The sequence below is a fragment of the Gadus macrocephalus genome, chromosome 7, assembly GCF_031168955.1.
Source record: "Gadus macrocephalus chromosome 7, ASM3116895v1".
Classification (NCBI taxonomy): Eukaryota; Metazoa; Chordata; class Actinopteri; order Gadiformes; family Gadidae; genus Gadus; species Gadus macrocephalus.
In genome coordinates, this window is record NC_082388.1 from 21039612 (window position 1) to 21051935 (window position 12324).

Here is a 12324-nt window from a genome sequence, read left to right on the forward strand (position 1 = left end):
CATGACATCACTGCTAGAGAGAGAGAGAGGGAGAGAGAGAGAGAGAGAGAGGGAGAGAGAGGGAGAGAGAGGGAGAGAGAGAGGGGGAGAGGGGGAGAGAGAGAGAGAGAGAGAGAGAGAGAGAGGGAGAGAGAGGGGGAGAGAGAGAGCGCGGCTGTGTTCTCGCTCACTCAATCTCAGTGACGGTTGTGACCCCAAACGCTCCAGAGTCCCCCAGCCTCTGCTGCTGCTCTGATCGGGGTTCCTGATCTCCTGTTGTGGTCTCCCTCCGTCCTCCAGATACCAAAGACATCCTGGTGATGCTCAGCGACATGGACATCAACGCCATCGCCGGCACGCTCAAGCTGTACTTCCGGGAGCTGCCCGAGCCGCTGCTCACTGACCGCCTCTACCCCGCCTTCATGGAGGGCATCGGTGAGACCAGCACACACACACACACACACACACACACACACACACACACACACACACACACACACACACACACACACACACACACACACACACACACACCACGACCGCCTCTACCCCGCCTTCATGGAGGGCATCGGTGAGACCAGCACACACACACACACACACACACACACACACACACACACACACACCACGACCGCCTCTACCCCGCCTTCATGGAGGGCATCGGTGAGACCAGCGCGCACACACACACACACACACACACACACACACACACACACACACACACACACACACCACGACCGCCTCTACCCCGCCTTCATGGAGGGCATCGGTGAGACCAGCGCGCGCGCGCGCGCACACGCGCACACACACACACACACACACACACACACACACACACACACACACACACACACACACACACACACACACACACACACACACACACACACACACACACACACACACACACACACACCACGACCGCCTCTACCCCGCCTTCATGGAGGGCGTAGGTGAGGCACCGGGTTTCCTCTACCCATTCTGTAACAGACACACACTCACGCCGAGACGCAGACACACACACACACAGGCAGACACACACTCACACGTGCACACGCAGAAACACACACACGCAGACACACACACGCACACATACACATGGACACACACCGAGAGAGAGCATTGAGCAAAGAAGTGCAAGAAGAGGTGTTTTTAGATTGTCTCGCACCGTACTTTAGATGCTATAGTCACACCATAGTGATTTGGTGGTTTATTTTCTGCCGCCGTAAGCAGTTGCCGGTTTGAGCTCGGTGTCCACTGGGCCTTCGCTCAGGGTTTAAGGAAAAAAAATCTATGGGCTCAGACCTTGTTTTGCTTTTAATGTCCACCGATGGATCGATTGTGGAATAAGCATATTGACGTTTTGACCTTTAATGCTCCGAGGTGATTGGCAGAAGCCACCGTGGTCAAAGAGCAGGGGTCAGAAGACAATCTGCATAATGTTTAATTTGCAGATGCCTACTCATCTACATGCGAAATGAATGGAAGGTCCCACTGGATGAGCGTAGAGTTGAGTTCCTCGGGGGTCCAGAGTAGGCGTCTGAGGAGGGACTGATTTGTATCAACAGCCTCACTGTCTGTCTCTCTTCCCACAGCTCTCTCCGACCCTGCAGCCAAGGAGAACTGCATGATGCACCTGCTGCGATCTCTGCCGGACCCCAACCTCATCACCTTCCTCATCCTGCTGGAACACCTGAAGAGGTACACACACATGCACACGTACATATACACACATGGACACGGATACACACACACACACACACACACACACACGCACACGCACACGGACCCATACACATACACGCATGGACACATACACACATGGACACTGATATACACACATCAACACACAAACTCACACATCCACACACACATCAACACACACGCACACACACATCAACACACACACAAATCAACACACACACACAGAAACTCACACGGACACGTCCAAAGGGTAGTGAAACCACGTCCAGGGGTTAGTGTTACCCCTGCCTTGCCTCCCGCTCCCCTTCTAAGTGGTTGTTGTTGCTGCTGCTGCTGCTGCTGTAGGGTGGCAGAGAAGGAGCCCATCAACAAGATGTCCCTGCACAACCTGGCCACCGTGTTCGGCCCCACCCTGCTCCGGCCCTCCGAGTCCGAGATCGCCAAGACCCTGAGCATCACCACCGCCTCCGACATCTGGTCCCACGACGTCATGGCACAGGTACAGGCGCGTGTGCGTGTGTGTGTGTGTGTGTGTGTGTTGCGGGGGGTATGGGTGTGTGAGCATGTGTGTTGAATAACATTCCAATGCCTTTCGGTAGGAACAAGTTGGACAGACATGTTGGAACTGTGTTCGTACTGAAATGGAAATGATCATAGATCTTGGACTTGGATATAGATATAGAACTTTTTGGGGTTAATATTGAATGTTCTTGGCAAATCTTTTCCGTATTCTTCCGGGATGTCACTATTTACCCTGGATTTTGTCAAAGTAGCTGTCACTTTGAAAACCTAATTAGATATTCTCACACTTCCCTACACAGAGGAAATTGAGTTTCCTTTGTGTTATAAAAACAATCAAACAAGGGGGTTGATTGCGCTACTTTCTAACACTGAAGTTAAAAATACATTTGAACAGAATATAGTGCAGAATGAATAATAGATCTTCTTGGCAAGATCACTCCTCATCCTTCTGGGATATCGTTTGAAACAGAGAGGGATTCAGATCCACCAGCTTCCACACACCACCGCAATGCAGTCTCAGTTTGACTACAATGTAGTGACTTTCCATGAACACACAATAGTTCCAACAGGAGACCTGTTGTCAGATTGGACCCCCCCCCCCCCCACAGCCATCGTGGTCTCTCCCAGCTGTTATCCAGGCCACTGGCCGTCCCATCATCTCAGGGGGTGAGGGGGTGGGGGGGGGTGTAATGAATGGACGCCTCCGGTTCGCACATATCTCTTCTGCGCTGCGTAAACACTGTGCTGCGGTCCATCATCCTAAATGAGTGCTGGAGCAGGAAGTCATCGCTCTCCATTAGGGATCAAGCCCCAGTGTTTGTAATCAAGGCTTTATTAAAGCGGTCCGTGTTTACTCGGTCAAGTGGGGAGTTTGTCCTACATCACACACACACACACACACACACACACACACACACACACACACACACACACACACACACACACACACACACACACACACACACACACACACACACACACACACACACACACACACACACACACACACACACACACACAGCGGTCTGTGTTTACTCTGTCAAGTGGGGAGTCTGTCCAACATCGCGCACACACACACACTACGGGGAGAAACTAGGGATGTGTGGCGAGAGCAGACGCCAAATCCAAATATGACCCTCACAGGTCCCATCTGTGTGGACTTCCATCTGGGTGTAGGTGCCTGCTGGCTTCTGTGCTATATCATAGAAGAATGTAGAACATATTACCGAAGGAATTGCGCCAGGAATTTATTGATGTGATTTTCCTGCTGGGCGGCTGCCAATACAAGACTGTAATGAATCCGTTATTAGAAACCGGCAATGGCGTTCTGACTGGACGCGTGTTCCAGTTAGAACGATATAATGGGAATACAAGTGGATTAAAAGCTTTGGGAAAGATCTGAGTGTGGGAAATAAGCTAGTGTGGCATGCTAAATTCTGAAGTCCTTTCTCTCTCTCTCCCTCTCTCTCTGCCTCTCTCTCTCTCCCTCTCTCCCTCTCTCCCTCTCCCCCTCTCTCCCTCTCCCCCTCTCTCCCTCTCCCTCTCTAGGTCCAGGTGCTGCTGTACTATCTGCAGCACCCCCCAATCTCCTTCGCGGAACTCAAGCGCAACACGCTCTACTTCTCCACCGACGTCTAACCCTTACCAGGGGCAAGGGGGTTTGAGGGACGACCTCCTGGTGCCTCCTCTTTCTAGAAGCCTCTCAATTGTACAGACCCCCCGACACACACACACACACCTACCCCCTCATGACAAGAGTCAAACAACTTGATGTGTGGAGGAGATCCCCCCCACACACACACACTTTCCCCGGTCTTTCTAGTAATTTCTGATGACCCATCCATCCATCTGCCTACACACACACAAACAAACGCAGGCACACATACTCGTCTCTGTACTGTACATAAATCTGATGGAACTCGAGCGCGGCCGCGTTCCTGGTTCCATTCCCCCCCCCCCCCCCCCCCCACCTCTTACTGTTTCCGCATATGACCCTGATTGGAGCCAACGACTACAGAGTTCCTGCCTACAGCCGACACGGGAACACCAGTAGGAGAGCCTGCCACAGCCCGGGGGGGCCACACATGTGTTTGACCTATCGTGTGGCGGGGTCCTGATGATCCAAACGGGTCACTTCCAGCCCACCTTGTTCCCATTATGAGGCATTTACTAAACAAATGGCATTTGCATATTTTACAAAAGAAGAATAATAGTTTTGTTTAAAGGACCATTTGTTTTGTTTTTTATATCATTTTTCTGTCTTTGTGCGCTCTCTGCTGTTGTGCATGTAATGGAGGAGTGTGTGTGCGTGTGTGTTTGTGAGGATGGAGCACATTGGTGTGTGTGTGTGTGTGTGTGTGTGTGTGTGTGTGTGTGTGTGTGTGTGTGTGTGTGTGTGTGTGTGTGTGTGTGTGTGTGTGTGTGTGTGTGTGGACTCTGCAAATCAGGATTTGCCAGGAAGCCATCTTAATACAGGACTGGCGACACGATCTTTGTAGTGACAAACAAGGGTTTGTCAGTGTACAAAACATGGCCCCCTCTTTCGGTTGTTGGCCAAGTTTGCCCTATTTATTTAAAAAATATATATAAATATTATGTGTGCCTGTACAGTTCTGTGCGACTAGAGTCAAACTCTAAGGAGTCTGTTTTTTGAAGTTTATTCAGGTAGTGATGTTTTTTAGACTAATTTTCTCAATCACCATGTCCATGGTTCGTAAGCTGTACTGAAAGGATCACAAACCGTTTGAAGTCTGCCAATTGATTTGAAATCACAGTTTTAAAGAAGAGCACTAGAGGAGACTTGAGGGTGATGTCATGTGGCGAGGGGGTTAGGGAACGAAGCGTAATGGAACATTAGCATTTTTGTTCTTCTTGTCGTTGCATCGCTAGCCTGTTCGAGATGTTTTACTGCACCGGTATAATCGATGAGATGATTTGTGTAGTCCTCATTGCATGTTCAGCTTGTCTATCAGAAACAGGCGGGTTAACGCAAAGGTAGTTTGACTCCACTCGCTCTTCAGCAGACAAGCAGAGATCCATCACTGCGCCGTGTAAATCCAACCTTTCTGCTGTCAAGCCTGTGACATATCTTAAAGTAAGCACTGCTAGATGAGTACTATTTGATATTTTTAATATAAGAATAAAATAAATTCATACATTGTATTTTACTTTCTTTGAGAAGAAATTCAGTATACTGTATTGAGGCTAAATGTCAATGTGAACTTTCCTTTTTTTAAGTAAAATAAAATGTACCAAAACACTGTCACCTTGTCTCTGTGTTGAACTGAGCTGAGGCCCAAGCTTACTTGAGACTGACTATGAGCAACTACCAAACTGCTTAACATAATTATGTAAATTGTTGTATGTTAGAATGTACAAATCTGATTGAAATAGTGAATCGAGCCCAGCCCCCCAAATCTCAGCATGGCAATTATCGATTGATTTGAACAATTTACTCCCACCTTTTAGGCCTACAGAATGTTATGATGGCGTTTCAGTGCTATCTAGGCCTATAGCTCCCCCTAGTGTTCATAGGCCATTCTACTGACCAGCTATATTCTGAAGTTATTGAAATACAATCCATTGAAAGAGGTTTTAAATAACACATGGCATGTAACAACGGTTTATCTGCTTTCTGAGGTATGATTGATCTTATTAGAAAGCTAGCTGTGAACACATTGGATGTTAAATATTTGTTGCATGAATTAGGCAGGGTAGTGTACTGAATACAAACACCACACATGTTTATGTTTATACATGTATAATAGATTCAAGATGTACAATGACATTTGCAAATCAGGGATAAACTAACGACTTTATCCACATGAAATTCACAATTCCAATATGTTACTGGAAAACAAACTGTTTTTTTACAGACATTAATTACAGGCTAAATGTAAGACCATTACAGTTTTCATCCGCTCGTGTAGTCATTTTTAATTGTGTAAATGGTCCAACAGATTCATTCACATATATATTATTAACATACATATCAAAGGGGTCAACTTTGAAAGACATCAGGTAAACGATGCACGCCTACTCTCTGGACCACCATAGGGCAACCATTGCACCACACAGTGTGCAAACTAATACACAGACCTTTTGACCAAAAAATAAAATCGTCCAATCAGAATTCTGCATGAAGTGATGACAAGCTTTGATCCGGTCTGATCCTCCTCTTACTGCATATCATTCCTCATCCACGCCGAGACTTGTTCAAGGTGAGAAAAACAGTCACATCTTCATCCTGGTTCATGGCGTTGGGGCAGAATGAAAAGGCCCATAGAGTCCCAAGTCCCAGCCCGGTCTCACCGCAGGTAATACTCGATGGCTGCAGAGAAGGCAGCGAACCCTCCACACCCAAACACTCCTGCCTTCAGCCCGGCTAGGTCACACACACACACACACAAAAACAAAGAGTGTTTCATAAAAATACCAATAAAAACATACAAGTGTAGTTCAGAGCGAGAGGGAATGGAAATTCTTACCACGGAATCCTATGACTCCCCCGGTGACACAGCCACTGTAGATTGCATTCTTCCAGTCCGACTTTCCCCTGTACTGTGAGGAGCAACGTTGAAGATATATATGATTAGAATTTAGAAATGTAATGGATACAATGTCTGTCTCTTTCATATTACTGGTTTTGATATAATTTAAAAACGATCAACTTTACAGAACAGTGATAACACATCTGGAAACAATGTTGTAAGAAAACATTTAACAAACTTGAAACATGGTGATATAGTAATGCCAAATGGGGGTGCTATAACAACAATGGTCTACTGTAAACGGAACTACTGGAAATGGCCACACTTTGATAACATTTCAGGGAAATTAAGTGTGTCTTCATAGTTCATAATATGCATTTGTTTTTCAATCATGACCCCGGCAAGATTTTATACATGAAGGCATTCATATCTGTAGTCCAACTACTTCCCAAATAGACAGAAACAAACTGAAATTATGATGCAGAGCAACATGGAGGTAACGTACTGATTCTATGACGCATTCTGTGCATGAGAACATGGCGCCGATCATAGCGAAGTTCTTGGCGTATGACATCCCTCTCTGGCCCATGTCTTTGAGGACCTCGCGTGCTGTTGGAGTTCTCATGGGGTCCTTGGGGTCGAAGCCCACGTTGGTGTCGATACCCGCTGTGAACACACCAAAAGCTCCACCAAGGACGAATCCTGTGCAATGAAGAATAAAAAAGAATCAAATGTTGTTGAGGGATTTGAGGCACAGGATATAATCCCTGTCTTGAATGCTTAGGTGTTATGAGTCTAACGACTCAGTCTCTTGCAACGTTAGAGCCTGACATTAACTGAATCGAAAGTTTTTTTTCTGAATCGAGTGGACTTGATATTTCAGATATTACTGAGTCTTGCTTTGTATTTGTCATGCCTGATGACGACATACACACAATCACGTGTGTGTCAAGTGATACATAATTGAGACAATTTGATTGCCTGTCTACACGAATCCATTGCATATCTGTCATTTGGTTGAGGCTCGATGAAGACAGTACAAGCTAAGGCAATATCAGCTACATATCGAGAGTAATACATATACACATACACTTACACACATGTGAAATGAAAACATATTTTATACTGAATGAAGCCCATACCTCCAACACATGCTAGAGCTGCCTTAAAGGTACAGCTTTCCATTGCTCGCTCGATCATCTTCTGCTCGTCGCTTTTATAAGGAACTGGAAGTCCCGCCATGACGGCTGGATTAAGATCTTTGATCGGCCTCCTATCGCCGATAAGATGTTCCAGAAGCATACTATACTGGAAATGTTGGGCATCATCAACATTGAAACTAGAAGGGCTTGAACCTTGAGCGCCGGATTCAGGAACATCCGTGGACGCGGCCATGTTTTTCGATGAAGTGAGTCTAGGTAAATACAGTTAACCATTAGAAAGTGTAGATTCTTTAACTTTAAGGTCTTTAACAGGGAATAAAAATAAATATGCTATCATAGTAGAATAAATATCGACTGTAAAGTGTTATATTCTATATAATATATTACACAAATCAAGGAATTATTTTCTATACAACTAAGTATTAGTGTTCGTGTAAGCACATTCGCCAAATATTCACATCCCTGAGTTAGTAATCATTCGATTTATTTTTAAGTATTGATTAAGTAAATCGTGCACTCAATAGTCAGAAATTAGTGAATCAACCATTATTTATTTGATAGTTTTTAATATTTTTTAAATAACATTTACAGTGTAGATAAAGAAAACTACAGTACCCAGAGTTCACCACGGACAATGCACCAAACTCACGGGCTCCATCTACCGGCTCGTGCCGTAATTAGCCGATACTTGTATGACACGCGACAGGCGCGAGCATCCAGTAGCAACAGCAGAGGAGCCGCAATATCGAAAAGGTAAGGTGCAGAACAAACTTTTATCCCCGGCGTACTTTTAGTTCCTACGGTGAAATATATAATTAATTTGACCGAGTGACAAGTGAATATTTTGCGCTCACAAGCATTTCAGTGAGTCAAATTTAGAGAAGATGTCAGAGTCGTTTTTTGCCCGTGATGGCTTGGCTATCTTCACCAGACTGACGGCTCCTCGCCTATGGCATAAACCGAACGGTTTGGCAACTTTATGCAAATGCTAGTGTAAGTCATCCTTATCTTACGTCCTATTCAATTGGCTATACTTAATTCAAGGTTGAGCGTTGTTGTTTTTATTTACAGTCGTGTGACTCGGTCAGGTTGAGTGCGTTGAATGATGCATGGAGGTTCACGGCTACCGCTTCTCTAGGAAGTCCAGTGTGTGGAGAGGTTTGGCAGGCACGACGCATTCCACATTAAGGTTTTATGATGCACCTATATTAATACCCCGTCTGTGGCGGAAAGGTGCGTTGTAAAATTATTAGGAAACCAATATGGTGCCATGTGTTACTGTTGTCACTGTCCAACTGCCAAACTTGAGGTGATTAACGAGTAGCTGCTTTTCTCTCTATCAATACTGTGCTCATTTATGCTATACTCTTTGAACAGCTACGTGACAAAATACTGGTAGACTCACGAAGTATATGCATCCAAAGTTGCTCAATAATTGTGCCTTTTTGTTTTGAAATTGGCATTTCATATTGCCAGCGGCTAGTTTCTTCTAATGCACTGCATCAAAGGACAGGCATTTATTGACGGATACTACGTGCAACTTTGAACACTTGTAGTTCCGTATGTTAGGGTCCTACAATAATCTCGTAGCAATCAGTTATAAACTATTTGAATAAGCTACAGATGACTTACTAAATGTATTGTTCATAAATTGACGCTAATTAAATATATTTCAATTTGTGTTGCTTTAAACATCACACATTTTCCTGGATCTGCTGTATCCTATTTGTGAGGCCAAGAATGACAACATGAACGGTTGGGTTCACATTTTCAGACGTTTAAGTCAGTGGAATGGTGGAATGGTAAAGCCCTGACCATAGGAACAAGATACTTTTTCTTTTCTTCTTAATTTTTTAAGTAGGCCTATGCTCCAAAATAAAATGCTCAATGCAATATGACTTGCTCTTAGCTGGTAATAACACCTGATATTTTTTTCATGACAAGCAAGCCTATACCAGATGGAAACGGCTGTCGAATTTTTTCGTTGGCTGATATTCTGAGCTGAGTTGAGAACTGGCTGTCCCAGACAGAATGAAACACATGCAGATGGTGTCTGAGGTATGGTCAGCCAGTCAAAACTCAAAAGTAGGCTACTGCAGTACAGTAGGCTAATTCTGATCATTATTATTCACAATCTCAAATAGCCATGACAGCCATTATTTGATCTTGTTTGCAATTCGCATTTTGATAGTGAAGACAGGAAAGGGGTTGGGTAAAACATAAGTATTGTCTGACGTAATTTGGCCCCCGGTTGTTTGGTTGGTTTTGGTATTTTTATAGAACTGTATATGTCATTGAAGGCAGTGCATATACACCTTTGCTTTCTCTTCCCGTGTATGTCCTCAGGAGGTGACAGTAGCAACAGCAGCAGTGTATTTTCGTCCTGGTCCATAACTTTTCCCAAACTTGTACTGTTATAGTGTCCTCGTAAGACTGCAGGAGTGTGTTCACCTCCAGTTCTTCATTGGTCCTCTCTTTGGGTGTCCTCATAAGGCTCCAGGAGTGTGTCCACCTCCAGGTCCTTTCATTGGTCCTCTCTGTGTCCTCATAAGGCCCTAGAAGTGTGTCCACCTCCAGGTCCTTTCATTGGTCCTCTCCTCAGGTGTCCTCATAAGGCTCAAGGAGTGTGTCCACCTCCAGGACCTTTCATTGGTCCTCTCTGTGTCCTCATAAGGCTCAAGGAGTGTGTCCACCTCCAGGTCCTTTCATTGGTCCTCTCTGTGTCCTCATAAGGCTCAAGCAGTGTGTCCACCTCCAGGTCCTTTCATTGGTCGTCTCTGATCAGCTTGAAGTTGTATTCAAGCTTAGACAACTTGAGGTTGTATTGATTAATAGCAAGGTATGAATACACAGGAAGTTTTTCTCCTACCGAGCATTGAGTATTCTATTTAAATTGTGAATAAATTAACTTTTGTAATGTGACTTTTATACGTCTACGCACCATGAATTTGTAGTTTCTTACGCATATAAATATGCTGCGTCATCATTTCAGGACAACTAGGTCGCTCATTTCAACAGGACTAGGAAGCAGTGTGCTCTTCCACCTCGTCCTACATCCATCCCTTTCCTCTAGGGAGAGTGGTTATCTAACTCGTATCATGAACTGGAGGAAATCACGCTAGTCTTCGTATGTATAACGGACAACAAGGAATGACATAGGAGTCAGTCTTTCTGTCTGTCTGCCTGCCTGCCTGTCAACTCTACACAGTTCTGTCTATTGAAAGGAGCTGAAGAGAGCTGTTAGAAGGCTGTTATCTCCTGAAGAGTGGAGGTCTGGCTAGGATTGCAGTGGACTGGCATGTCCGTTGGGCCACAAGAGGAGCCCCTAATTACAAAGATAAGGAAAATTAAGAATGAGGAAGGAGCAGTCGACAGAGTGGAGGCACCTTTGTTCCTGACGAAAGGGAAAGGCTATTCCTTGGATGTCTTCAAGTCCAATTCGTGTGACATGATTCTTAATATAACACGAATGTAGCACAGTATTTATGTATGTGTATGTATGTATGTATGTATGTATGGACAGGCATTTAGCACAGTACATTCACTTTTAACACTTCAGATGAATGAAAGGATCTTGTATCGGCACCCAAATAAAAAAAGTCCAATCTCATTTTATTTCATTACATTCTCCATCCCACATCATTGGTCAAATGTTAGGTTTTGAAGTCTCAAAGCAATATTTAATCAAATGTCCCAGTGACAGCTGGTGTGCTTGTGAATTACCCCGCCCACATTCACTAACTATAGGGAATGTTGCCATTTCTATAAATGGCCTATGTAGGCCGAGTCCTTTTTGTCAAAGTCACTGCAGGGATGGTGTCTGTGAACATTAATGTCCCACTTACAAAGCCTTTGCTTCAGTGTTTACATTAGTCATGGCTCAGTCATTATTATCCTTGGTTTAGTTTTAAGTCAGGTTCAATTCAGGTTTATAGTTCAAGGCCTTTAATTAAAGGGGTTCACAGGTCCTCCACATTCAATGTGCAAGAAGATGTAGTCTATAATTGGATGATAGTCTCATGTGCTACCGGGGAACAGGACGAGCTAGTTTACAGATGACGTCTGCCCATGATGGCGTCTGCACATGTGGGAGTGGCAGTAAATGCATGCAGATAACAAGAGTTGATAGTTGTATGACCATTGTGTGTTGCCTTTCTGTCTGTCTGTCATCCCCAGACCATTCAACAACACCACCCACAGTGCCTCATCAAAAAAAAAACTCATTCCAGAAGCTTTTGTGTGAGGTGCAAATATTTCACAGGACACTCCTTTTAAATTAGACAGTGTTCATACATTGTAATTGTTGAATTTTGAATACCCTCATAGACAATCATGCAGAAACTCTCATAGACAACAGCCAGTGTTTCTATGGGAGCCACCTACTCTCAACATGCAGAAAGAGAGCCCATGTGAAGTCCTTAGGCAATGGCTCTGACTTGTGAATGTTTAGCAGTGATGAACTTTGA

At 44.7% G+C, this 12324-nt stretch overlaps 3 protein-coding genes across 7 annotated transcripts in view; 2 read left to right on the top strand and 1 right to left on the bottom strand.

Annotated features, from left to right (window-relative positions):
• Positions 1 to 5470, top strand: part of abr (ABR activator of RhoGEF and GTPase) — a 100265-nt gene extending 94795 nt beyond the window's left edge. For all 4 annotated transcript variants that reach the window (XM_060057311.1, XM_060057312.1, XM_060057313.1 and 1 more), the window contains 5 exons: positions 280 to 414; positions 1575 to 1680; positions 2029 to 2182; positions 3754 to 3971; positions 4008 to 5470. In XM_060057311.1, coding sequence (XP_059913294.1) covers positions 280 to 414; positions 1575 to 1680; positions 2029 to 2182; positions 3754 to 3843 — 485 coding nt within the window. In that variant the 3' untranslated portion in view covers positions 3844 to 3971; positions 4008 to 5470. The remainder of the gene's footprint in view (positions 1 to 279; positions 415 to 1574; positions 1681 to 2028; positions 2183 to 3753; positions 3972 to 4007) is intronic.
• A 478-nt stretch (positions 5471 to 5948) lies between these two features.
• timm22 (translocase of inner mitochondrial membrane 22 homolog (yeast)) lies at positions 5949 to 8107 on the bottom strand. Its single transcript, XM_060057319.1, has 4 exons — positions 7838 to 8107; positions 7201 to 7397; positions 6693 to 6765; positions 5949 to 6589 (listed from the first exon to the last, which is right to left on the bottom strand). Exons 1-4 carry the CDS (start codon positions 8088 to 8090, stop codon positions 6513 to 6515), a joined length of 600 nt encoding a protein of 199 aa, XP_059913302.1. The 5' UTR covers positions 8091 to 8107; the 3' UTR covers positions 5949 to 6512.
• Positions 8108 to 8478: 371 nt separating this feature from the next.
• The window catches only part of specc1 (sperm antigen with calponin homology and coiled-coil domains 1), a 54752-nt gene continuing 50906 nt past the window's right edge, over positions 8479 to 12324 (top strand). For both annotated transcript variants that reach the window (XM_060057321.1, XM_060057323.1), the window contains exon 1: positions 8479 to 8611. In XM_060057321.1, the coding sequence (XP_059913304.1) occupies positions 8551 to 8611 (61 nt within the window). In that variant the 5' untranslated portion in view covers positions 8479 to 8550. The remainder of the gene's footprint in view (positions 8612 to 12324) is intronic.

Excerpts from the sequence above, each read along its gene's own strand:
- timm22 (XM_060057319.1), bottom strand. The coding sequence starts at position 8,090 with ATGGCCGCGTCCACGGATGTTCCTGAATCCGGCGCTCAAGGTTCAAGC. Across the intron at positions 7,398-7,837 it reads AGCTCTAGCATGTGTTGGAG|GATTCGTCCTTGGTGGAGCT; the intron begins GTATGGGCTTCA and ends TTCATTGCACAG. Across the intron at positions 6,590-6,692 it reads GGGAGTCATAGGATTCCGTG|CCGGGCTGAAGGCAGGAGTG; the intron begins GTAAGAATTTCC and ends TGTGTGACCTAG.